We start from the raw sequence: 24,551 nt of genomic DNA, 5'->3' as shown, positions 1-24,551 counted from the left end.
GAGCTAAATCTGCTTTTCCACAAATATTCAGGAACATTGGCTTCCTGGCAACATTCCTGTTAGTAAACCAATTTGCTAAAATATTCATGAATAGCAAACTCCAGGGCCATGGATGCAGCCAAATGCTCACTACGACAATGCAACTAAATGTCACCATAAATGTTTGCAGTATTTGGCTGGCTCTAGATTAAATAAAAAAAACCACAACTCCAGTGATGGCTGGCATTCAGCATCGTGGCTTCATGGCAAACCTCTGGGGAGGAGACTGGCTGGTGTTGGAATGACCTGTCCCCAAGACTGACCTGTGCCTGCAGGGTCAGGGAGTCTGCAACTGGGATGATTCCACAAGAGCTCTGCTATTTTTGTCTGTGACCTTGAGGAAGTCACTGTGTCTCCTCCAGACTGCAATTCCTCCCCTTTAATGGGTGGATTACCATGTTCCTGGCATGCAAAGGTGTTGTGAGGTCTAATTCATTAATCTTTGTAAAGCATTCCAGGACACTTTGATGGAAAATGCAAAATATTATCAGTAAAAGCCTTGCATTTAAATCTCACCTGGAAACCTTCCTCTTACTCCTTAATTTGTGATTGATCCCCACTCAATTAGAAGTAATGGGATTTACAGGGAGGCTCCAGCAGCAGAGCAGACCCCACAGGAAGGTGCCAGCAAGAGCAGCAGTGCTGATTCCCAGGAAGGAGCCAGGACTGGATCTGCATCCCCGAACTGCACCAGGAGCACCTGAACCTGCCCTGGGCGAAGGGATGGGGCACTGAGCCCACCCCCAGAGAACCCATCCCACACCCCAGCCCTACACAAATCCCCCAGGACACGGGGGAATGGCTTTAAACTGACAGAGGGCAGATTTAGATCAGAAATGGGGAAGGAATTCCTGGCTGGGAGGGTGGGCAGGCCCTGGCACAGGTGCCCAGAGAAGCTGTGGCTGCCCCAGCCCCGGGACTGTCCAAGGCCAGGTTGGACAGGGCTTGGAGTGGCCTGGGACAGTGGGAGGTGTCCCTGCCCATGGCAGGGGGTTGGAAGGAGATGATGATTCTCTGATGCTCCTACACAACCCCCATCCCCACAGCTGCAATGATAATTAACAAGGACAGAAATTCACCTCCATTAATCAGGTTTTCACCAAGAAAAAAAGTTCCTACCTGAAGAGCTTTCAAGCAATGATCACACAGCCCTAATGTGCAGATCACTCCTCACCTCCCTGTGCCAGCTTGTATTTGTGGGAGTGTTTTCATGGCAGGCAGATACCCTCACCCTGGCACCTGGAAGGGCACAGCTTCAGTGCCACATGCAAAACTGGCACATGTGGAGTGCTCACTGGAACCCACATTCCCCTGACCTCAGGCCACCTCTGCTGCATCCCAGCTCTTTCCAGGGCTGTGAGAGTCCAGCAGTGCAGAGGGTCAGGAATGTGTCACTTTTTAATCATGCCAACACCATGCCCCACTTTGCTGGCATTTCTCCACGTTTACACCACCCAGAGTGGTTTGGAAAATTGCTGATGGAATGATGGGAGCTATTATTAAATTCAACACACTGAAAAAGCAAAAATTGTCTTTACTATGTCCTACATGAGGCTCATCAACATTTAAGCCTGGCTTAAGCTCCCAAATGAACTTACAAGACACATTAATCTGATTTGCAACGAAAAGTGAGGTGGACACAGAGAGATTTTCTGTTTCAGTGTGTGAACAGTTCCTCAAACAAGACCTTAAACATATTCCTGCACATTCCTTTTAGCAAATCTAGGAGTAGATTGCCCCGTGTTTGCCATAAATCAATGGCATTTCCATAATTTACCCCAAAGATTGATGCAGTCTGTTTATAAACTGGCAATTTATCCATCACATTTAAGAGGATTCAGCCTGAAAAGTAACAAAGCACAGAAATAACACGTGGACAACAAATAAAGTACAGAGGAAATAAAGCCCCACCACCTGAGGCTGAATTTGTACCTGTTTGAGATTCCTGCAGTGATAGGAGTTATCAGCCTCCCCTGGTTGGTTGAGGGTTTTTTTTCCACCAAGTTTGTAATTTATTTACATTCAAGCACAGAAAATGTTCTGCCAACGTGCAGATTATCATTTTCCCTGATTAGAAAGAAACTTCTTGAGAACTGGAGGGAAGATAGAGGTAAAAATGAAAGACTGTGTGTGACAGAGGCAGGTGGGTTTCCACAGGGATTTCTTTTGAAATTCTGTACAAAATCTGTACAAAATTATCATTTATTATGGGAAAAGAATTGACTTAGTATGAGGAGGAAAATTACCATCAGATACTTGCTTAAAAGAAAAAAAAAGGTATATATTTTAAGCAGTGGGACCAAATTATTGAAAAAAATAGTGCTGACATTTCAGGAGAGAAGGGAGGAAGGAGGAGAATGGGACTGGAATACCAGACATGAACAGGCTTTTACAGTGCCCCATCTCTCTGCATAAAACTCTGTCAGATCTCAAAATTGGAGCTTTAGTACAAGTTGGACTGAATGGACAGAAAGAATTAATTAAGGCACAGGTACAGGTACAGTGAAATTACATAATGGGAGTTCAAGGGTTTGGTCAACCAAGTTGGGTTCAATTCATGCCAGAGCACAAAGTCCACCTGAGCAGCTGCAGCTCAAACTGCTCCAGAGCCCAGACAGGAAAACTGAGTTTTTTATTAAAAAAATTCACCTGGATAAAGGGAAGGTGCCAGAACCACAAAAATAAGGCATGAGCTTGGGCAAGCAACGTGGCTGCCTTCCTGCTGCAGGTCTGGGACTGCTGACCAGGCAGAAAACCAGCAGGATGGGAAAATGAGAAGGGGGAAAATGACTCCTAAATGCTGGAAATGGAAAAGCACAGCTCTAACCAGAATTCCACTAATGTGTGGAAACTGCCAGGGAAGGGCATTGCTCTGATGTTTCTGGAGGAGGGAAGGAAAACTATTGAACAGCTTCTGCTGGGCAAAAATAATGAGAGAAAATGAGGGAAGAGACAGAGTGGGTGTAAAGAGTCAAAAGGAAAGAAAAATGAATTGGAAAAAAAAAAGGACCATTGCTATGGGAAAGCAAAGCCCAGTCCAAATCACTGTGCTAAAATGAGATTACTGCATTATCCAGGCATTTATTCAAATAGGAACATTTCCAGGCCAACTGCTCATTCTGGACATCTGTGGGACAATTGTCATTAGGGGCACAGAGATCCTTCCACTTTTCAGGGGTATTGGGATGGCTTTTGGAGAAGAAAACCTTCTATCCTCCCCACTTTGGCACGGAGCAAAAGCACTTTATCCTCCTGGATTTTGCTTCCCAGTACAAATGACCAACACTCCAGTCAAATGACTGTGCAAAGTCACAGAGCTGTGAAAATAAAAAAATGAAAAATTCCACCACATAGACAAGTCCTAAACAGAACATTTTCCTGGGGGAAAACCAAACTGTATTTCCTACCAGGGGAGACAACCAGATCAGGGAGGATGAACAGCTCTGACATTTCTCCTGAGACCTCTGGATGTAGGACTTGTGTTTTATGGTATTTCCCTTGGGGCTTCAGCCTCCCAAGGGAAGTTTTCCACCCATTTATCATTTGCTTTTTCATCTGAGGAAAAGGAATGGCATTTACAGTTTAGTGTCTGGGGAACTGGAAGAGGCTGCAGGATGGAGCCTGGGGGGGTCACTCCTGCTGAGCTCTCTTTGCTTCACCCACATTCCCACAAGTTCCTTTGACATTTTGGACTCTCAAGATTTCAAGGAGTCATTTCATTCCAGGCTGGGCCAAGGAGAAATCACTGATCTGTCCAGAAAATAATTTCTCTTCTGCTCTTCCTAACACCACTGCTGGTCCAGAATGCAGAGGGCTGAGGCAGCACCAACCAAGCTGTGCTTCTGGTCACACAGAATGGCTCTGCTCACCCAGGAGGCTCTGCCACCACCAGCACTGACAAATATGCTGAAGGACCAAAGAATCCTGTCCTAAAATACACAACAGAAAACAAATCTTTGCAGTCTGCCTTATTATCAGTTGACTGGGGACAGACCAAGCTCAGGGTCTCAGGTCTCTGTCACACCTTGGGGCCATCCAGCTTGTCGGTGCTAACTGGGCAAAGGGGCAGAGCACACAAGGCAATGCTCCAAACAGGAATTAGAATCTTCCTTGAACAAATGAACTGGGAGAAAACCCCACGGAACAGCCACTCCTCAGCCTGGCTGAACTCAAATAATTAAATTCTCTCCTTGACAGAAAGCAAACAGAGGCACATTGAGCAACCTGCTCTAGGGGAGGGTGTCCCTGCCCGTGGCAGGGGTTGGATTGAGAGGCTCCTTCCACACCAAACCACTCTGGGATTGTGTCATTTTGCACCTTTAAGATTTTTCTCCAGTCAAAGCCTTACACTTCATGTTATAACGGTGCTTAAAAACCTGTAGCTTAATTCCTTACTGAAAATTGTGATTTAAAAAGAAACCACCATCACTCTCAATTTACAAACAGGAGATTAAACCACCAAGAAACAGAGGGATACACAGAAGGCTACTCAGGAACTGCATGACAGAAAAAGGGGCTGAAGCCCAATATTCCCATGGAGTCCCACTCTGTGGGATTATTCCCCCTTAAGGTAACTTTTCTCTCTGTGTTATCTCTGCAGACAGTGCTGGGAAGCACATTTTTATTTATTCACGTGGGAAGAGAAGGGAGCTTGGTTCTTTCTTGCCTTCCATAAAGCTGTTATTCTGCTGAAAAGCAGATTTGAGCAGTGCTCCATGGCAAGAGTTGGAGGGTTACTTTAAACTGGGACACCAAACTCCTACTTTTCTGCCATAATTTCATGGTTCAGGGAAGTGTTGAAGCGTGACATTGTATCATTAGGTATAATACAGCCACTGCAGGGGCTGATTACTGCAATGAGAACTCATTTTCTCTAACACTGTATGTGATAAGGAAGGGATAAAAACCCAGGCCAGGAGCATTGTTGTTAAAAAGGTGGGTGATGTCAAGACTGAAAAAGCTGAAGACACTTTTTGGCAGTCAGGGGAAGAAAATCCCTGAATTGAGTGCTGAGCATCTCTGAGATCAAGGCTTGCCCTTCCTTTGGGAGGTTCCTCACACTGCAGAGTCCCACCTGCCTCTCACCCAGGGATGGAGGCACTTTCCAGCCTCACCCACACCCTGACCTGACTCAACACCCACAGGCAGAAGCACCAGCACCAGGAGCAAGGCACAAGTGCCCTTTTTAGCTGCTTCTTTTTAACACCACAAGCAAAAATCCCTCCTTGCCTTGCTCTGCTCATGTGCTGTCCCTCAAGATACGGGTGACCCCTTTCTGTGATTAACTTGTCCAAGGTCTGTTGATCCCAGACCTAATTCCCTGCTTTGGAAAATGCAGAGGCTGCCTGTGACAAACCTCCCCAGCTCTGCTGGTGTTGGCCAGTGCTCTGGCCAGCTCTGCTGTCCCCTCCATGGCCAGACCTCCAAAAAATGGGGACACAATGCAAAGCGGTGCCTCCACACCTCTGGAAAAATCTGGGGCTGGATCTTAACCCTCCAGGCTTCCTGTGAGACACAAGAAGGGTAATGCTTTTCTATCTCCAAAGGGTATCACAAGGATATATTAATAAGACTCTTCACATGGAATCCTGTTTCTTTAATAGGCTCTTCCAGCATCATGTTAGTAAACAAGAGCCCATGATGGATAGCTCTGTATACAACCAATCTCCTGGGGGCTCAAGGGAGCTGAAGATAAAGGAATTATTTTCATATTTGATCACGTAAATGTCACTGGATGTATTTGCAACAACCCACTCAAATCTTCCTGTAGGTATATGGAGTCATCTTTGACAATGAGCTTTCCAGATTTACTCCAGTGAGGCCTTTATGAGACCTCTCATTAGAAGAAAAAGAATTTATGAGTTCTTCCATTCCCTGGCATTTCATCACACACTTCTGCTCCTGCAGTGTCCCTTGGTGACAGGAAGGGACAAGGACAGACACAGGCCTGGTGATTTGGTGCAATGATGATAATGAAGTTTGCTGCTGAACCAGTAAAAGAGCAGCAGAAGTGTGTGCATCCCACTGGCAACCAGAGCTGTCCCTAAAATTAGTTAAAACTCTCTCCTCGCTCCTCTTACTTCATTTAACAGCTCCTTTCCTTCCCTGTGTCTGATGCTGTTCCTCACTGCTGCAGCAAACAACTTCCTGTTATTATTATCTACCACTTTTTCTTAATGTCTTTATCTCATTCAAAGCCTTCTCAAATGAATTGGATTGTAAAAAGTTACTGCACTGGCAGCTGAAAGCACTGAGCAGCACAACTACAGTGCACACAAGGCACACAGTGATGTTAATTATTTACCAGCTCCCAGTTTGATTACATTGTGCACAGTGATGACACTTGGGGGTTTAACAGCTGCAGAAAACATTGTGTGTGTTCTGTGCTGTCCTGCCATAAATCATCCCTGAAAAAATGCAGCTCTTAGAAATAAAACATTAAATTCAGCTGTTTACCAGGATTACAACGAGCCATGAGAGCTCCACAAGAGCATTTCTTTTGGACCTACCTCTGAAGAAACAGTCCTTGGTGTGGACGATGTCGATGCTCTTCCCCTGCAGGCAGGCGGCTCGGTGCAGCTGGCAGTGGTTCTCGTAGAACCTGCCATCTGAGCCACACACGGGCAGGAAGGTGGCACTGCAGTGCTCCACACACCTGCACTGGGGCTGGCCAGTGTCCTCGCTGAGCACACACCTGCTGCCTCGGGCACACGGGCTCTGCTCGCAGGGCACGGGCGCTGCGGAGAGACACAGCACAGTGAGAGGCGAGGCATGGCATGGGGGGAGACAGGGCATGGGGAGAGACACGGCACAGTGAGGGGCATGGCATGGGGAGAGACACAGCACAGTGAGGGGCATGGCATGGCATGGGGGGAGACAGGGCATGGGGAGAGACATGGCACAGTGAGGGGCATGGCATGGCATGGGGGGAGACAGGGCATGGGGAGAGACATGGCATGGGGAGAGACACGGCACAGTGAGGGGCATGGCATGGGGGGAGACATGGCACAGGGAGACATGGCATGGGGAGAGACACGGCACAGTGAGGGGCATGGCATGGGGAGGGGCACGGCACAGTGAGAGGCATGGCATGGGGAGAGACACAGCACAGTGAGGGGCATGGCATGGGGAGGGGCATGGCACAGGGAGACATGGCATGGGGAGAGATATGGCATGGGGAGAGACATGGCACAGTGAGGGGCATGGCATGGTGAGAGACATGGCATGGGGAGAGATATGGCACAGTGAGGGACATGGCACGAGGAGAGAGAGCACAGTGAGAGGCATGGCACAGGGAGAGTGAGCACAGTGAGGGGCATGGCATGGGGAGAGAGAGCACAGTGACAGCCAAGGCACAATGACATCCAAGGCACAATGACAGCCAAGGCACAGGGAGATCCCCAGAAAGACCCTCACTGAAGTCAAGGGAATGTTACAGGAAATGCTCCTCATTGGAAAATCAACCATTAGTACCTATCCCTACACTCTGAATAATGGCACATGGTGAAAAATAACTTTCTACTGCTGCTTTTAGGCATTCACTGGGTATGATATCCTGAATATTCTGCACTGTCTGCTGTTTGATGCTACTGAAGGGGCAAGGAAGCTGCCCTGGGCTATGGCATTTTCTGCTTCAGGAGTTTCCTCACTGAAAGGCTCACACAGAGTGTTACTATAACTCACACAGGACAGGGCACTTGCAAACAAGCCACTACTCAGAGCAATAATTAGCATTACACTCAGCAAAGAGAGTTTCAGGAAATTAGATTATTCCATGCTAATTGGAGCACACAGAGTCGAGCATTACAAAGGGAGGCTGCAGAAGGCATCATTACAGCAGGAATAAGCATTTCCCAGTGCCCACCCTGCTGCCAGGCTGGCACAGCCTTCCAGCCACCACAGCCTCCAGCTGCACCCGTGCCAGGGACTCGGTCTGGACCAGCAAGATGCTTTGGAAGCAAATCCCTGTTCTCTCCAAGTACCACAAGGAGGTTTGGCTCTTGGCAAGGGTTTGGTGGGCACCAGCTTTCAGAGGTGCCCCAAATGCACCCAGGGCTCTCGTGTTCAAGGGTTTTTCAGTTCAGACAAAGAGCACAGAGCAGAGCTCACCCAAAGGTAACAGGTAACAGAGGTGTGAGGAGCAGCAGCACCAGCTACTTCAACCCATCAATCCTTTTTTGTGCTGCTGAACTCCCCACTAACACCAACACAGCCCCTGCCCAGCATTTCATGCCAACACCAAATTCCCCAGTGTTGAAGCTCCATTTCATCTCCACGTGATCAAGGGGTTAAACCATGGGCACAAAGACAAGCACAAGTTCCTAACAAAACCCCATTTTCCTGGTGCCAATTAAGCCTTTGTTTTTATCACTGTAAATCTGAAAGGGAAAAAAGGCTGTTATTGGAGGATTAACTATTTGACTCAATAACTCATTAAAATTCCTCCAACTTGGCAAGCTCAGAAATATTGACTTTTCCTGACTTGTAATAAACTAGAAGGTCAAAGCATCTCTGAGCAATGCAAGAAGTACAGCCCCTGGAAGGAGCATCTGCCTATCCTTTACTTACTTTATTAATTGTTGCAGAATTTTTGCAAATTATCCTCAGAAATTCAGATTTTGTGACCTCAGGGAGACCTCATTGGCGAGGTGATATTATTTATAGTGCCTGTTGTAAATCAGAGCAGCACAAAGGATGAGGGCTTGAAAAAGCTCTGGTCAAGCATCCTCCTCCTCTTCCTCCTCCTCTGGTGGCAGGACCTGCATCCAACCAGCCACTTGGCTTCTCCATCACCACGTGCCTCAACAGACAATGCTTTGGAGGCTTCTCCTGCTACTAAAGGCATTCAAAAATCAAGATTTAGGAGCTCTTATTTTCTATATCAATGTAATACAGCTACAAGTACAGCCAAGCCCATCCTGGGCTGTCTTGATGGCTGAAAATTGATCTTTCAGAGCTCACCCCAGCCAAGGGCTGCAGGGCACTGGAAGTTATTTCTGCCTCCTCCTTCAGGGTGGGCTGCTCTGATTTCCTGCAGCAGGTCCCATCTGGGCAGGGCACAGCTGCCCCTGCCCTGACAGCAGCAACAACCCTCTCCAGAGCCTCAAGTCTTTGTGGTATTTTAATTTTTAATAGAGAATTCATATTACTGAACACAAACACTATTCTTATTAGAACAGAGTGTTGAAATTTTTTAATGATACATCCAAGATTTGGTTAAGCACCAGCTTATTAAAAAAAAAGATAAAATCCTTAATCTTTCCTCCATCCATGGAGAAACCCCACAAAGCCTGGCTGTGTTTATGCCTCATTCATTTTGTTCAGAGCTTAATTTATTCTGTGCTCCCAGATGGACAACTCCTGGTTAAACACAGCTTAGTGTGGTAAGGGCAGGCAAACAGCCAGAAAGGAAAGATTCAAGTATTTGGGAGTCCTGATCCAAGTCCTCTGAAATCTGTGTTTGCAAGCAGAGTGTTAACAAGGGATGTCTCTGCCAGAATCTTGTAATGTTGACAGCAGCTCTTTAATTCAATTATTATTTGCATAATCCTCTGAAGAACTAAAGCACCAAAGCCCCCTCAGCTTGAGTGAGACCCCGGGACAGTGAGGGGTGTGAGACAGAGCAGAACAAACAGAGAGCAAAGGAAGCAGCTGGATATAAAAGCTCTATTGTCTTTACCCAGATAACTCATTTATGTGGAGCAGCAGCACCTGCCATGCAAAGGGATTTTTCCCCAGTGCCATCCAGGTGGGTGCCATGGGCAGGACACCCAGACGTGCCTTCCACTGCTTTTTCTGGACACATCATTAGAGGTGACTGCACTCCTCACTCTTACAAGTGTTATTAGACTCAGAAATGGGGAGGGTAATCCAGTGAAACCCCCAGCAGTGTTTGTGACCCTCGCTGAGCTGCACGGAACGGGCAGCATTGAGTCCATTCATTAGTTGCAAACAAAGTCATTTACTTAGGTTAAAAATTTATTATCTTGCAATACAAGGCACTTTTCAATGCTAATTAAGCTCACTCAACATGGGGAGAGTCTGAGGGGTTGTGTTGCCCCAGAGCCAGAGGATGGAGGGAGGGAGGGAGGCAGTTCAGGGGCTCACACCAGGAGCACACTTGGCTTCCCAAATTGGCTCCTGGTTGCCCCTGAGAAATTTGGAATTCCAGTGGAAAACCAAATAGAGTTTGGTGCAGGCAGAAAATACCTGAGTTCAGGAATTTCACAGGGCTGCTTAACAGGCTGCCTGCATTCAAAGCAAGCCTTAAATCAGACAATTAAGATGTTCCTGCCACACTCATTAATTCATAAAGACACAGCCCTCATCTTCCTTTTGCACTCCACTAAAGATGGTACAGATCAGACTAACCCTCACATGCTTTCTCTTTTTTTCCACTCCCAAATATAATCCTATTCCTTCAGCAAAATTCCCAAGGAGTTCCAAGCAAGGCTGGATTCAGGACAAGCTCCAATTAGAATGGACCAGAGAAACCCAGCAGAGACAGGAAACCAAACCCAGCTCTGACATATCTCTGCTCATGGAAAGTGGCTCACACACCCCAGAACTGGAAATTGCTGTATTTACATGGAAAAAGCAAGTTTGGCCCCTGTGAGCTCCAGCTGGACATCCAGGTTTATTGCTGGGCATTCAGGAAGGAAAGAGTTTGGACTTTACATCAGGGCTGGAGCCAAAACTAGAAACTTTAATTATAAAGATTATAACTGAAACTGGAAGCTTTGCACCAAGTCCTTCCAAGGCAAGGCTGCACCTTGCAAATGGTGCATTAAAATAAAAATAAAATCAAACCCTCTATGACATGATAAAAATATTCACTCTCTAAACTCAGTTTACCTGGTGATAAAGAGGTCACCAGCTGTTCATCCAACATCCTGACATGAGTTTTCCAACAGCTTTTTGCTTTCCCACATTAAACATCTTTGAAACCCTTCTAACATTCTTTGTCTCCATTACAAGCCTTTGTTGTCATAATTTATTTTTATAAAGCAAAAAGGGTGACTTGTCCTGGAGAATAACACAGAGAATCAAGCAGATGATTTGCTGTAGATGCAAACCATTTTCCTTCAAGGTCCAGGAGACAACTCTGAGTGTGTGACTGAGTGTGCACATCTTGGAGCAGGATGGAGAGAGACACATCAGCCTTGGAAGAGGAGGATGGAAAATCAATCATTTTTCCCAATTTAGATGCCCCACATTAAAGAAAAGGCAGATGATGTGGAAAGCTCCCTGGAAGCAAAACCAGCAAGAATTCCCAGGCAGTCACATTATTTCAGGTGCAGGGTTTGAAAAACAAACCCAACACCACAAGGAAAGGAAAATGTACCCTGAAAAGGAGAGTTGTGACAAACAGAACAAAGGGAACTGCTCAATGTGTGTCTGCAGTTTAATATCTAATGAAAACAAACTGGAATTGCTCAGCACAAGCAGTTATTCTGCAAACAACCCCAAGGAAGCACTCAGGGCTACAGGAACATTTTCTGTATCAATCTTTACATCTGGAAACAGGATGAGTGTTTTCTCTGTATCTGTCAGAACCACAGAACCCATCAGAGGTCATACCACGAAAAGGCTGTTGAAAATCACAGGTAACTATGTTATTTTTAGTGTAATTAGCCCCATTTTGCCCCATTTCAAAGCCATTTAACCACAGTGAGATCAAAAGCTTCATCAAATACTGTTTTGATGGTATGGTGGTCTGTGGGGGTACTAAGAGGAAAAAAGAGACAAAAGACACAAACAGATCAAAAGATCCCAACTCTGTAAAGCAAATACAGAGATTACTGAGGAAGAAACACCAACCCAGATATGAGCCCATATATATTTAGATCCTTGCCATGAAACTCCACCATGCACAATTTGTTTGATTGTTCTCTTCTTGGAAGAGCTGCTAAAGAGACAATTCATAAAATTGCTCTTTATTAAATGTTTATCCAAAGTTATCTCAGAGAGGTGCTGCATATTGAAGGCAATTTTACTGCATTACTCCTGAGCAGCAAGTACAGACACAAACCTGAACCTGAGCAACTCCCCTTGGCATCACCCCCAGGCTGAGTCTGCCAAGTGCCACAACCAGCCAGCCCAGAAACAGCCCCAGCTCAGCAGAAATTTCATCTATTTCCTGCATTAATCAAAAGGATTAAGTGTCCCAGGCCAGGCTGGACAGGGTTTGGAGCAACCTGGGACAGTGGGAGGTGTCCCTGCCCATGGCAAGGGGGTGATGCCAAAGGGGTTTTTGTTCTGATTTTCACATTTTGTAGATTTTAGGAACACAGTAGTTGTAGATTTTTAGAGGGTTACTATTTCTAACAGTTTAAGTTTAATGCCTTTCTATCACTACCCCTGTCCCAGAACAGGGAGCTCAAATTCCTTTAGTTAAATAATCTTGTTTAGACTCCTTTCCAAGGTAGAGCTGAAGGATATCAGAGGCCCACAGAATGAAACATAAACACAGGTCAGAGTGACCCAAAAGCCAGAACTGGATGAACTCCAAGGGACCTTTGTGTGCCTGAGGAAGAAGAGCTGATGAAGACAGAGGGTCCTGATGACCCCAGACCCAATTCCAGGGGGTTGGACCAGGGGTGGGACTGGGGCTGGACTGAGAAATGTGTAAAGCAATGATTGGAGGGATCTTATTATAAAAGCCATGGAAACAAGAACTGGGGCACATGGATGTCATCCTGTATTCCTGTGGGCTGTAGGCCCTGTGTTATTAAAGGACCTTTACTTTTTATCTTACCCTGCACTAACGTGGCTCAGAGTCCTGCCCGGGGGGGGTCACTCACGCCATCAGGGGGAACAAGGTGAGCTTTGAGGTGCCTTCCAACCCAAAGCACTCCATGATTCTGTGATTTAATTCAATGTTTCCTTGGCCATGTGTGTTTGCAGTGCTGTGAGCAAGCCCTGAGTGCAGTAGCAAAGTGCAGACTCCCATCTGCACACCTTCCTCATGGTTTTAAATGTTCTCAGCACTCCACAGCCCCCAGAATTGCTGGAACTTCAGAGCCTCAGCTCTGGAGGGAACAGATGACATTAATACTTTGGTTTCTTTGGTACAACTCCATATCAGAAGAACAGACTCTTCTGAATGAAGGCAATGAAATTCCCATAAGGTCACTGCTCAAATTCCCTCCTGTTGCCTTTAATCTTGCTCTGAATCTTCAGCCTGCCCCATTTCCTCACTCCTCCTCTCAGGACCAGCCTTGCTTCCCTTCCTTGTTTTCAGAGGGCTTTTATCCTTTGTGTCACATCTCTTTGTGCTGCTCCTTCCATGAAATTCCCCCCAGAGATGCTCAGACCTCCCCTGGCTCCCCCACCCTCTGCACAGCTCTGCCCTCAGAGCTCCTCAGCACAAGGCTCTCACTTCCACCTATTTTTCAACATCTCATTCCGAAATTTCCACAATTTCACCCTCACTTGGATCATTCCCACCTGGAGGAGGGTGAAATCCATGCCCCAAGTGTGCTGGGCTGGGCTGCAGTGGCAGGGGACGTGCACAGCCAGCACTTGGCTCACCTCTAAAAGCATCCTGCAGGATTAACAAGGGGTCAAAGGGAAAAAGCACCCAGTTCCCACCAGAGGAGCATCCACAGCCTCACAGAAACCTCTTCTTTTGCTATTTTTTCAACTCATTGCTTTGTAATAAGACCATTTATCAGCAAATAAATCCAATTGTTTACTGTGTGCCTCTTTGCCCCTTACTCATGCACAAACACAATGTCATTGCAGACTGGAGAGAAAAATGGTTTCAGTTTCCTATTTGTTTTCTCATTCAGTTTTTAAGGCTCATTGAGGAAAAAGAACAGAAACAGAAAGCCCATCATTGTGTTTGTTTCAAAAAAAAAAAGAACATTATTCTGATTATGTTTTTTTGGTTGGAAGAGGAACAGATAAAAAGCTTCTATAATTAATATCCACTCAGCTTCCTTATTACATTACTCTTGAATTCAGCTCTAAGTAAAGAAAAACAACCATCTGACTTGCACCAAACTGTGCAGGTGCCACTGCTGAGGCTTCAAGGTGATGGAGGAGAACCCTCAGTGAGTGTTGGCACAGCAATGGCAGTGTCAGCACTTCCTTTGCTCTCAGAGATGCACCTCCCACCCTTCAACCTCCCAAATGAAGGCACAGTCTTGACAAACATCTTTAAAGTAGGTTAAAAAACAGCTCAAAAATGTCTCAGAGGTAGAAACACCAGACCAGAAAAAGCTGAAGGTTGTTAGTGGGTACAACCTAAACATACAGCAATTAAAGCACAGGATCAGAGAATGGTTTGGGCTGGAAGGAACCTCAGAGAGCATCTTGTTCCACCCCCTGCCATGGGCAGGGACACCTCCCACTGTCCCAGGGTGCTCCAAGCCCTGTCTAGCCTGGCCTTGGACACTTCCAGGGATGATGGGGCAGCCACAGCTTCTCTGGGCCTCCTCATCCTCACAGGGAAGAATTTCTTCCCAATGACTCTTTAAAGTCCCCCCTCTTTGCTTGATCCCCTCACTGGAGTTAAGCAGCTCCGAGGGTGTTCTCAGACCCTGCTCAGGCCACTCCATGGAGCCTCCAGAGGTGTGTGTGGCCAGGGAAGGGAGTCACTTCTAACTCCAGTGTTTCCAACACACACCAGAAGTACACCATCCTCCCAACTCCTGCCCCCAGCTGTGCCCCAGCAGCTCCTTGGGCTCTGGCACAGGAACCTGCAGTGCCCCAAGCTTTAGTTCAGAGCTGGGCAGTGCCAGGGAGCAGCAAATGCTCTGGGAGCTGAAACCAGGCTGGAACATCTCCCCAGACACCACAGGGCAGCAGCAACTGGCAATCCCCTTTCAGGAATTCCTATTCCAAGACTAAGAAATAAGGAGAAACTCTGTTTTTAAAGCAATGGCATGCAGCTCTTCTACACCTACTGCTAAGTTTGTGGTTCTCCACTGCTCTAATTTTCTATTTATTGGCTAATCCAGGACACCAAAACACTCCAGCACAGCCACACTTTGTTTAACTCCAATGTTGACACACAGAAACCTTCACCTGATACAGCACCAAGCCCTGAGTGTGTCAGAACCCCCTGGATTGTGTCAGCAAAAGCAGCCCAGGGAGAACACCCTCCCCTCTGAGGCTCTGCCCCCAGGACATTTCTGTTTCTCACCCCCTTCCTCAGGATTTCACTTTTGCAGCAATGAAGGAAATTGTCCTGACTGTGATTGAAGATTTATCTCCCCTGAATATCAGATTTCAGGATCTTTTCATACCTCCAGAGCACCTCCACTCCCTTTCCCCAGTCCTGCCACGTCACCCCAACCTGCACCAAGCTGTGTTAAGTGTATGAATCGACATCTTAAGTTTCTAAATTCAACAAAGAGTCATCCTTTTTATCCCCACTTACCCTCCAGCAGTTACTTCTCCCCGTGCTCTCCTACAAAGGAGGGTGGCAGAATTAATGCCATTTCTCCTGCATTACAAACCTTTTCCTCCCTCTGCCTTTGCTCTGTGCTGAAGGAGGCATTTTAAACTGCATTTACCTGATGGAAGAGTTACAGGCTACTGAAAGGACAACGCAGGAGGATGAAAAAATCTACTAAAAAGCTATTTTGAAAGTGAAAAGCCTTTAAACTTCACATAATGTTCAAACTGGCTCGAAGGGTATCAGTGCAGAAATGGAGCATTAGCACCAAAATGTTAACATTAGCTGCCTTTTTTATTATTATTATTATTCTGAGGAGTAGAATTTATCACTGGTTTCTCAGGTTGGCACAAGCTAAAAAGAAAAAAACAGAAGAGGTGAAAAACAGAGAAAAATCTGCAGCCAATTAAGGATTCCTGCAGTGGGTGCATTTTTGTTTCAAATACTCTTAATTTAATCTGAATTTTCTTAATCTGTACAGCTGGGTATCTGGTCCAGGAAATTGCCTTTTTTCTTTCTTTCTTGGGGGGGAAATGAGCTTTTTGTGGCATCAGTGCTGGCCCACAGCCATGCAGAGAGTCCACCCAGGGCTCATCCTGGTGCCAAACAAAGCTTGGGCAGAGCTGGACCTGAAAGGGTGGATATAATAAAATAAGTGCATGTATTCCCTCCCTTCCCTTTGAAAGTGCTCTGCACACAGAATCAAACCAGCAGCCACTGCTCAAACCAACAGGACGAGTACAAAGCACCCAACGAAAACAAGAGGGTCACAGTTAAGAGCAGGAGAGGAAAAGCCTGGGATGAAAAGCAGGAATGAGCAGCAATCATCAGCCATCAACATCACAGCATGTTGGGCAAAGGCAGCATTATGGGGCTTTTTATTCTTTAAACAAAGGGAGTGGAACAAAAGGCATTTGGGTGCAGGGTTGTGGCACGTGTTGGGCTGACCCACCTGGATATGGCACAGCCACACCATGGAGGAGCACAAGGTGTGCACAGACACCTGGGAGGCCAAGGCAGGGGCTACATCTGAACACAGCTTAGATGAGCCCCATGAAGGCCCCAGAAAACCAGTGCCACCAGTTTACAGCAGGGACATGAGGTGCCCATCCCAAACCAGGAACAGGCAGGCACCATATTTCGGACTGGAGGCTGGAACTGGGCTTTCCTACCTGCCCATTCCCTGGTGCCTTAGAAAAAGGAAGCAAATCTACTCATGGTAAAGTGGAGGGACAATTCAAGACACTCCCTGGTCTGTCTCTCCAGGTTCTGCCCCACTTGTCCCTTTGGATCAGGACATGGAGCTCTCGGGCAGCTTTGGGGGAACGAGGCAATGGGGAATCAGATCAAAAGAGGGGCAAGAGGGGCAGAGTTCCCTCCAGTCACTTTGGACAACTGACCAGAAAGGGAAAAAGCAGTGAGAGAGAGTCACTCTATTTGACACCAGAAGAGTAGAGGGAATAAATAAATATTAATAGTCATAGTAAATAGGAACATCCTGTGCTCAGGAAACAGCCCTTTTCCCTCAGTGCATCAAGCTCAAGTCAGGAGTTTATAAAGTACAGAAGAAGCTGGTACTGTCCCTGACAAGGCACCCAGGTCCCTCCACCCTTCAGACAGGACCCTCCAGTGCCATCCCATGGGCCTGGGGGGCTGGAATATTCTCCAGCTCAGCTTGGGGAGCCCAAAGCTTGCAAGGGAAATACATGAGCAGCGTGAGAGGATGTGCCTGGGGGAAAGTTCACTTCCAAAAACATTTGCTTTAGAGACAAAGTGGTGTTAGAAGCCCTCCAGCCTGGCTGTTCACCCCACAGAGTGGCCTGGAAAGGGTGGGTGGTCCCCAAGGTGTGCCCGTGGCAGCTCCATGGCATGGAGCGTGGCACAGACCTGGGGCAGTCCATCCCTGGCACGGGGGCAGAGCCAGCAGCCAAACCCAGCTGGGCCTTTGTGCCCACTGCAAACAGGATCAGTGGCAGCAGTGAAAAGTGAAGCCCTTTGCTGAACAACACGCTGGGGATGGAGCTGCTTTCCAGCCCTGCACTGCAAACACCACCTTGCCAAAGCCTGCTGGACTAATGGGCCTATTTTCTCTATAGGGAAGGAAAAGGCAGCAGAGAATTCAATTTTTATGCTTCCCACTCTGCTATTGATGTGCATGTGTTCAACTGCTCCTGTTCCCATTAACACCCAGCATGGGAGACTCAAACAACTCCTGCAGACTGGGGGTGTCCAGCAGACAGAGCAAATGGTTTAAAAAAAAACCCAAACAACAACAAAGGTGTTATTTAATTTTAAGGGTTTCCACACTAAATAATGTAGCACAGCTCTGACTTCCAAACCTGCACTTCTTAATGGGAATATTTGTCTCCACCTAAAGCACAACCCAGAGCTGCCAACTACTCATGTTCACAATCCTCACTGATGCCAGTGGGAGCTGCACTGGCAGAGCAGGTCCCCACAGGGTGATTTACTGACTCCAACACGACCTGCAGGCACTGAGTGGTGCCTCCAGGTTACTCAGGTGGAAGAACATGCACAGTGCCCATTTTGGGGGGAAAAACGTCTGAAACTGTCAATAAAAACAATAAAAAAATCCCTCAGCTCTCCCTGTGAAATGGAGTGAATGAACAGCCAGCAAGGAGGGGAGAGGGGAAACAGGGAAAAGGAGGAAAAGGCAAAGTGCTCTCTGTGATGGCAGGAGTGATCTTGAACCACAGTCCAGTCTCCCAGTAGTTTCCACTTAAAGCCATAATTGCTTCAACAGTGCCCACCTGAGTGGGTAAAACATTAAAAGTTCAAAATTGCAGCATCTCTTTCCATTTAAATGTCTCTCCATTAGAAACAGGACTGAGACTCTCAGGAATGGAGTTTAGGGCAGAGGGGAAAGACAATTCTTGTATTTTTTATGTGGAAACTCAATGTATGCCCTTGATCAGCAAGGAAAAGGCAACCACCTGGGACAGGGGCTTGGTGTGCCCAACCTGGCTCAGGCAGCTTTGTGGCTCCAGAAAGGATTATGGAGCTCCTGTTCCCCAAAAACTGTCCACAACTTCCTCCCACTGGATTGGTTACATGCATTTGTACTGAAATATTGCTGTGGGATCAGACACCAGACTCAACACAACCAGCAGCAAATACACAGTTACTGAACAGAGGGGTGGGAGTATGAAAGAATCCCAGTTCAAAACTCCTAAAGCAAATACTGCATTTGGAAAGGAAAACTGAGGATCTCGTTCCTTGCCTTGTGCATCTTCCCCAGCACAACCACTCCATGCTCTCAAACTCTGAAAATGCCCAAAAATCCTGGAAGACATAAATTGGGATGCAGAAGAAAAAGCTGCTAACACCAAGCTTTGTAGTGGAGGGTCCAAAGGGAGTCCACAGCAGGGCCAGGGCAGAATGCATTAAATCTCAATTAGATCATAGCACACAACACAGCACGGCACAGTCTCAGCATATTTGCTCACCCAAGGATTAAGGGATTTCCTCTGGAGAGCTCTGAGCTCAAAAGCATCTCTGGGACCTCATGGCAGGCACCTCTCTGGACACTCTTAATGAACTACAGCCATTAAATGGCCTCAGAACACCGTGGTTTACATGTTTGTGTGGCAGGGACAGTGCAGCTGTGAGGAGGCACAGCTCAACAATTCCAAAGTGTTTCCAGAGTATTTTTAGCAGGTGTATCTTACTGGGACTGTCTGCACAGGCCTAAATGTCAAAACAGCAGTGCAGAAAGCAAAATAGGAAAACAGGAAATAAAAGAAATATAGAAGAAAATAAAGCTTTGGTGGCACAATTTAAATTTTAAACATTACTGCAATAAGGTAATGTTGGAGCCACTCAAAGCAATGATTTAGGCAACATTATGAAGACATGTTTGTTGTACAATGCTTAGTATTAATAAGGCCTCATAATTATGGCTGTAAAGAGTATTATAAATACAATAATTACAAATACAGCAGGGCTGGGAGCAGTGTCCAGCCTGCAGTCCTGCTGCAGCACCTCCCTCTGCCACAGGACCTGCAGGAGGATTTCTTTGGCCACAGGAGAGGCTTTTCCATCCCATCTCCCCAGAGCCAAACTAAGATTTGCTTCCAAACAACTTCACAAGCCTGGAAGTCTTTTCCTATGAGACTACAGAATCAAAGAAACATTAAGGTTGGAAAAGCCCTCCAAGGCCATCATGTTCCCCCAGCACATGTCCCCAAGTGCCACATCCACAGGTTTTAAATCCCCCCAGGGCTGGGAGTGCCCTGGGCAGCTGTGCCAGGCAGTGCTGTGGCTTCTCCTGTAGCAACACCTGCCATGGCTCCTGACCACACTCCTTTCTTGCACCCAGCCCCTTAGAATCAAAGAATCATAGAATCAGTTGGGTTGGAAGAGACCTCTGAGATCATCAAATCCAACCCTTGGTCCAACACCTCTGTTGGCTTCAGCTCCTGCCCAACCCTTTCCAGCTCTGGGCATCTCCAGTGCCATCGGTCAGGACAGGCTTCACCCCGTGCAAACAGTTTGCACTTTACTCCTAAAGATCAGTTAATGAAGTGCCAAACTTCAGAGCTGTTTGATTAAAGTGCTAATGTTTGTAAAATCAATATGCCAGAGAGCAAAGCTTTCTTCATATTTAAGCAAGAAAAAAACTCTCAAATTTTATGGAGGACCCAAAGGCAGGACTGGGAGTGCAGACACACCGTTTGTAGCTGCTTCACATGACTTACAAACACCTGCTGTTGGTACACCTTCAAACACACATTATTCAATAAAGGCTGTGGAAATCACAGAATCATAGAATTGATGGGTTGGAAAAGACCTCCAAGATCATCAAGTCCAACCCTTGATCCAACCCCACTGTGATCACCAGCCCAGGGCACGGAGTGCCCTGGGCTGGTGATCACAGTAGGGTTGGATCAAGACATGGATTCTCACTCAGTGCCACATCCATAGAATCACAAAATGGATTGGGTTGGAAAAACCCTCTGAGATCATCAAGTCCAACCCTTGGTCCAACTCCAGTCCCTTTACCAGATCATGGCACTCAGTGCCACGGCCAAGCTCAGCTGAAAAACCTCCAGGGATGGGGAATCCACCCCCTCTCTGGGCAGCCCATTCCAATCCCTGAGCACTCTCTCTGCAAAGAATTTCTTTCTGCTCTCCAACTTCAATTTCCCCTGGCAGAGCTTGAGCCCATCGTGCCCCCTTGTCCTATTGCTGAGTGCCTGGGAGAAGAGACCAACCCCCACCTGGCCAGAACTTCCCTTCATGATCTTAAAAATAATCTTAAAAGCAGCAGTGCCTTGACTCCCTTCTACAAAAGCAGCACAGTGTCCACACAGAGCCTTTGAAAAGGCTTCCCTTGGTGAGGAGCAGGACAAGAGGCACAGCAGAGCCAGCCCAGCAGCCTGGCAGGTGCCAGTGCCCCTGCAGTGAGTTGCTTTAATTCAAACCCATCCCTACCCACACAAGGGAGTTCAGGCAGCTCAGTGAGTGGCTTGTTGAATGCTCTTCACCAGCACTCACTTGGGCTGGGGAACTTCAAAGCATGGCAATCATAATGTTTCCATTGCAGGCATGGCTATTGTCCCTTCCCACAATGGCACACAGGCTCCAATCCCCACACTGAAGGGTTCTCCTCAATGGGGACATCACAGTGGCTTTCAAAAACCCATCTGGGACAGAGTTCACAGCAGTGAAACCTTCTGGCCTCAGCAGGTCAAACCTGGCAGCAAAACACCCACCCTGCCCTGAAATAGCTCTGGGTTAGAGACCATAGAATTGATTGGGTTGGAAAAGACCTCCAAGATCATCAAGTCCAACCCTTGATCCAATCCCACTGTGATCACCAGCCCAGGGCACTCCGTGCCCTGGGCTGGTGATCACAGTAGGGCTGGATCAAGACATGGATTCTCACTCAGTGCCACATCCATAGAATCACAAAATGGATTGGGTTGGAAAAGACCTCTGAGATCATCGAGTCCAACCCTTGGTCCAACTCCAGTCCCTTTACCAGATCATGGCACTCAGTGCCACATCCAGCCTTATCTTAAAAACCTCCAGGGATGGGGAATCCACCCCCTCTCTGGGCAGCCCATTCCAATGCCTGAGCACTCTCTCTGCAAAGAATTTTTTCCTGATCTCCAACTTCAATTTCCCCTGAGCTCCCTCAGTGGTTGGGATTCAAACTATGATGTGGTCCCAGCCCCAAATGATGTTCCACATGCCCTGACTGCACACCCTGAGATCACGAGTGCTCGGCGCACTCAGCACACACGCAGCCACCTGGGAGCACTAAAAGCAAATTCTGGCCCTGTCTGTCATCCATAATTCAAGAGAAACCAGGGTTAAAAAAAGTCCATGAACAACTGACATAATTTATAGGCTGCAAGTGGGAGAGCTGCCAGTCTCTGGCATCATAAAGCTCAACTAAGGGTGGTTTAACATCAGCTGCAGCCACAGCTGTATTGCCATTAGCTCCATGACTGAGGGAGCAGCCCCTGCCCCAGCTGGGAGCCCCCACACTGCCCCACCAGCAGAAGGATTCCACCAGCAAGGAGCAGCCAAGCACAAACAGCAAGGAAAAAAAAAAAAACAAAAGGAAAAAACCCAACCAAAACCCCACACCGTGAAAAGTTTCCTGATGGAGTTGGTTGGAAAGAAAGGAAAAAACAAGTATCAAGTTTTAGAGATGCTGTTGCCAATCCTGATCAATATCATGACATTTACCATTGTAGGATATAATTTATTCTTGTTGTAAACTAACAAAAAATATTCTTCTTTACACGAGGGATTATCACATTAATTCAGTGAGTGTGTGCACGCTGAGGGGTATTAATTGATCACTCAACCTAAACCAGCTTTCAGTCAATATTCCTTAAGGGAACAAAAGGAAGCTGGAGCAGTGACTGCTTTCCCCCACCATCCACAGATTATTATTTTCAGTGGAAAACTTAAATTTCACAGGAATGAAGGATCAGGGAGTTGGGTCAGGCACTGGGAAGGGGGCACATGTAAATGAGCTTTTACAACTGATTCATTCTCTGTGTCATCAGCCCCTCTGCAATTAGTCAGAGGATGACTCTGAAGGGGCCTCATATCACTGATACCACCCACAAGTGCAGAATTAAACTTGGTGAAGTTTAAACCTCAGAATTAGACCTGAAGAAAGCCCAAGCCAAGCAGAGGAATTTGGCAGACATTAAGTGAGAACTTGAAAACAGGAATCCCTGAAGTCAAAGGAGTTAATGAAAAATCCCCTGGTTTCACAGCACCCTGCACAGATCAGGGCACCATCACCAGTCCAAGGACTACTTTCCTGCAGTTAATGCTGCAATTCCAGATTTTCTGAGGCTTTGGGGTTTTTCCTTCCTTCCTGTTGGGTTCAGCTGGCAAGTCTAGCTAAGCTGTGATTAAAAAAAACCAAAGGATGAGCACTGAATCTTCACTCAAGAAGCCCTTTTTTTACATCCCTCTGCAGATTCAGCACGTCCATGGCACAAAGATGAAGAGACACATCCCTATTTAATCTTGCAACACAACGTGGTAAGCAGAAAGCAACAAGAAAAGGTGTTTTTCCTCCTCTGACTCAGCTGACAGTGTCAGCAGCAAAGTGGAGCAGGTTTGGTGGGCACAGGTAACAGACAGAGCTGGTTCCTGCTCTCTTTTACACTGAATATCAAAGCCAGGCAGAGCTGAAGCCTCAGAAACCAGGCACTGAAGAAAACCCCAAACGCCTCAATCTCTCTTTTTTGTCCTCAGCAGCATCAGCACTTTTTCATTCCAGGGCTCCCCAGGAGGGGGTTCTCCATGCCCAGGAGGGGGTCTCTGTGCCCAGGAGATAGGGGGGGTCTCCCTGCCCAAGTGAGCTGAGAGTGCTCCCTCTGTATCATCCCATGGATAAAGGACCCCTGAGTTAGGGGGGAATTTTATCTTTTTTTTTCCTCTTTTCTAGGTCATCATTTACAACATGGACTTTTAGAATCACAGAATGGATTGGGTTGGAAAAGACCTCTGAGATCATCAAGTCCAACCCTTGGTCCAACTCCAGTCCCTTTACCAGATCATGGCACTCAGTGCCACGGCCAAGCTCACCTTAAAAACCTCCAGGGATGGGGAATCCACCCCCTCTCTGGGCAGCCCATTCCAATCCCTGAGCACTCTCTCTGTAAAGAATTTCTTTCTGCTCTCCAACTTCAATTTCCCCTGGCAGAGCTTGAGCCCATCGTGCCCCCTTGTCCTATTGCTGAGTGCCTGGGAGAAGAGACCAACCCCCAGCTGGCCAGAACTTCCCTTCAGGCAGTTCCAGACAGTGCTGAGGTCACCTCTGAGCCTCCTCTTCTCCAGGCTGAACACCCCCAGCTCCCTCAGCCTCTCCCCACAGCACTTGTGCTCCAGGCCCTTCTCCAGCCTCGTTGCTCTTCTCAGTTGGGTTGGAAGAGACCTCTGAGATCACCAAGTCCAACCCTTGATCCAACCCTACTGTGATCACCAGCCCAGGGCACTCCGTGCCCTGGGCTGGTGATCACAGTGGGGTTGGATCAAGACATGTTGGATTCTCCGTCCCTGGAGGTGTTTCAGAGGACACTCAGAGCCACATCCAGTCCCTTCTCCAGCCTCCTTGCTCTTCTCTGGTCCCGCTCCAGCCCCTCAATCTCTTTCCTCAACTGAGGGGCCCAGAACTGAACACAACACTCAAGGTGTGGCCTCACCCGAGGTGGGGAGAGGAATCTGCAAAGGAGGCAGATTGTGATCTATGTTTTTTTATGGTTTATCTGCTTTATTCCAGGACCCAGAGAAGAATCTCAGTGAGGAATCCCCAGCCACCTTCCCCTGCCACACTGAGTGAGCATCAGCTCCTGGTGGGGATTTAGGTGTGAGTGGGGGCTCCAAACCCCCTCCTTTTTTTTTTCTGGAAGCATTTCAGGGTCCCATCCAGAATCCCACACAAGCAGTGGGAGCTTCATCATTTAATATCAGTGGGAACAAGAATTCCTGGTTGCATTTATTGCCTCCAGCCTGCCAAGCTGTATTTAAATGCCTTTCCTCAATCAGAAGGAACTTAACCAACCTGGAAAACAACAAATCAATGTTCCTTGCATTGTTTTTCATGTCT

General features: G+C 47.2%; 1 protein-coding gene across 4 annotated transcripts in view; it reads right to left on the bottom strand.

Annotated features, from left to right (window-relative positions):
* The window catches only part of FSTL4 (follistatin like 4), a 231,406-nt gene that overhangs the window by 130,865 nt on the left and 75,990 nt on the right, over positions 1 to 24,551 (bottom strand). For all 4 annotated transcript variants that reach the window (XM_071570400.1, XM_071570404.1, XM_071570403.1 and 1 more), the window contains one exon: positions 6,549 to 6,776. In XM_071570400.1, the coding sequence (XP_071426501.1) occupies positions 6,549 to 6,776 (228 nt within the window). The remainder of the gene's footprint in view (positions 1 to 6,548; positions 6,777 to 24,551) is intronic.

The sequence above is a fragment of the Pithys albifrons genome, chromosome 15, assembly GCF_047495875.1.
Source record: "Pithys albifrons albifrons isolate INPA30051 chromosome 15, PitAlb_v1, whole genome shotgun sequence".
In the NCBI taxonomy this organism is placed as follows: domain Eukaryota; kingdom Metazoa; phylum Chordata; class Aves; order Passeriformes; family Thamnophilidae; genus Pithys; species Pithys albifrons.
The sequence above is the reverse complement of the archived record's forward strand: the minus strand, read 5'-3'. Positions and strand labels throughout refer to the sequence as shown.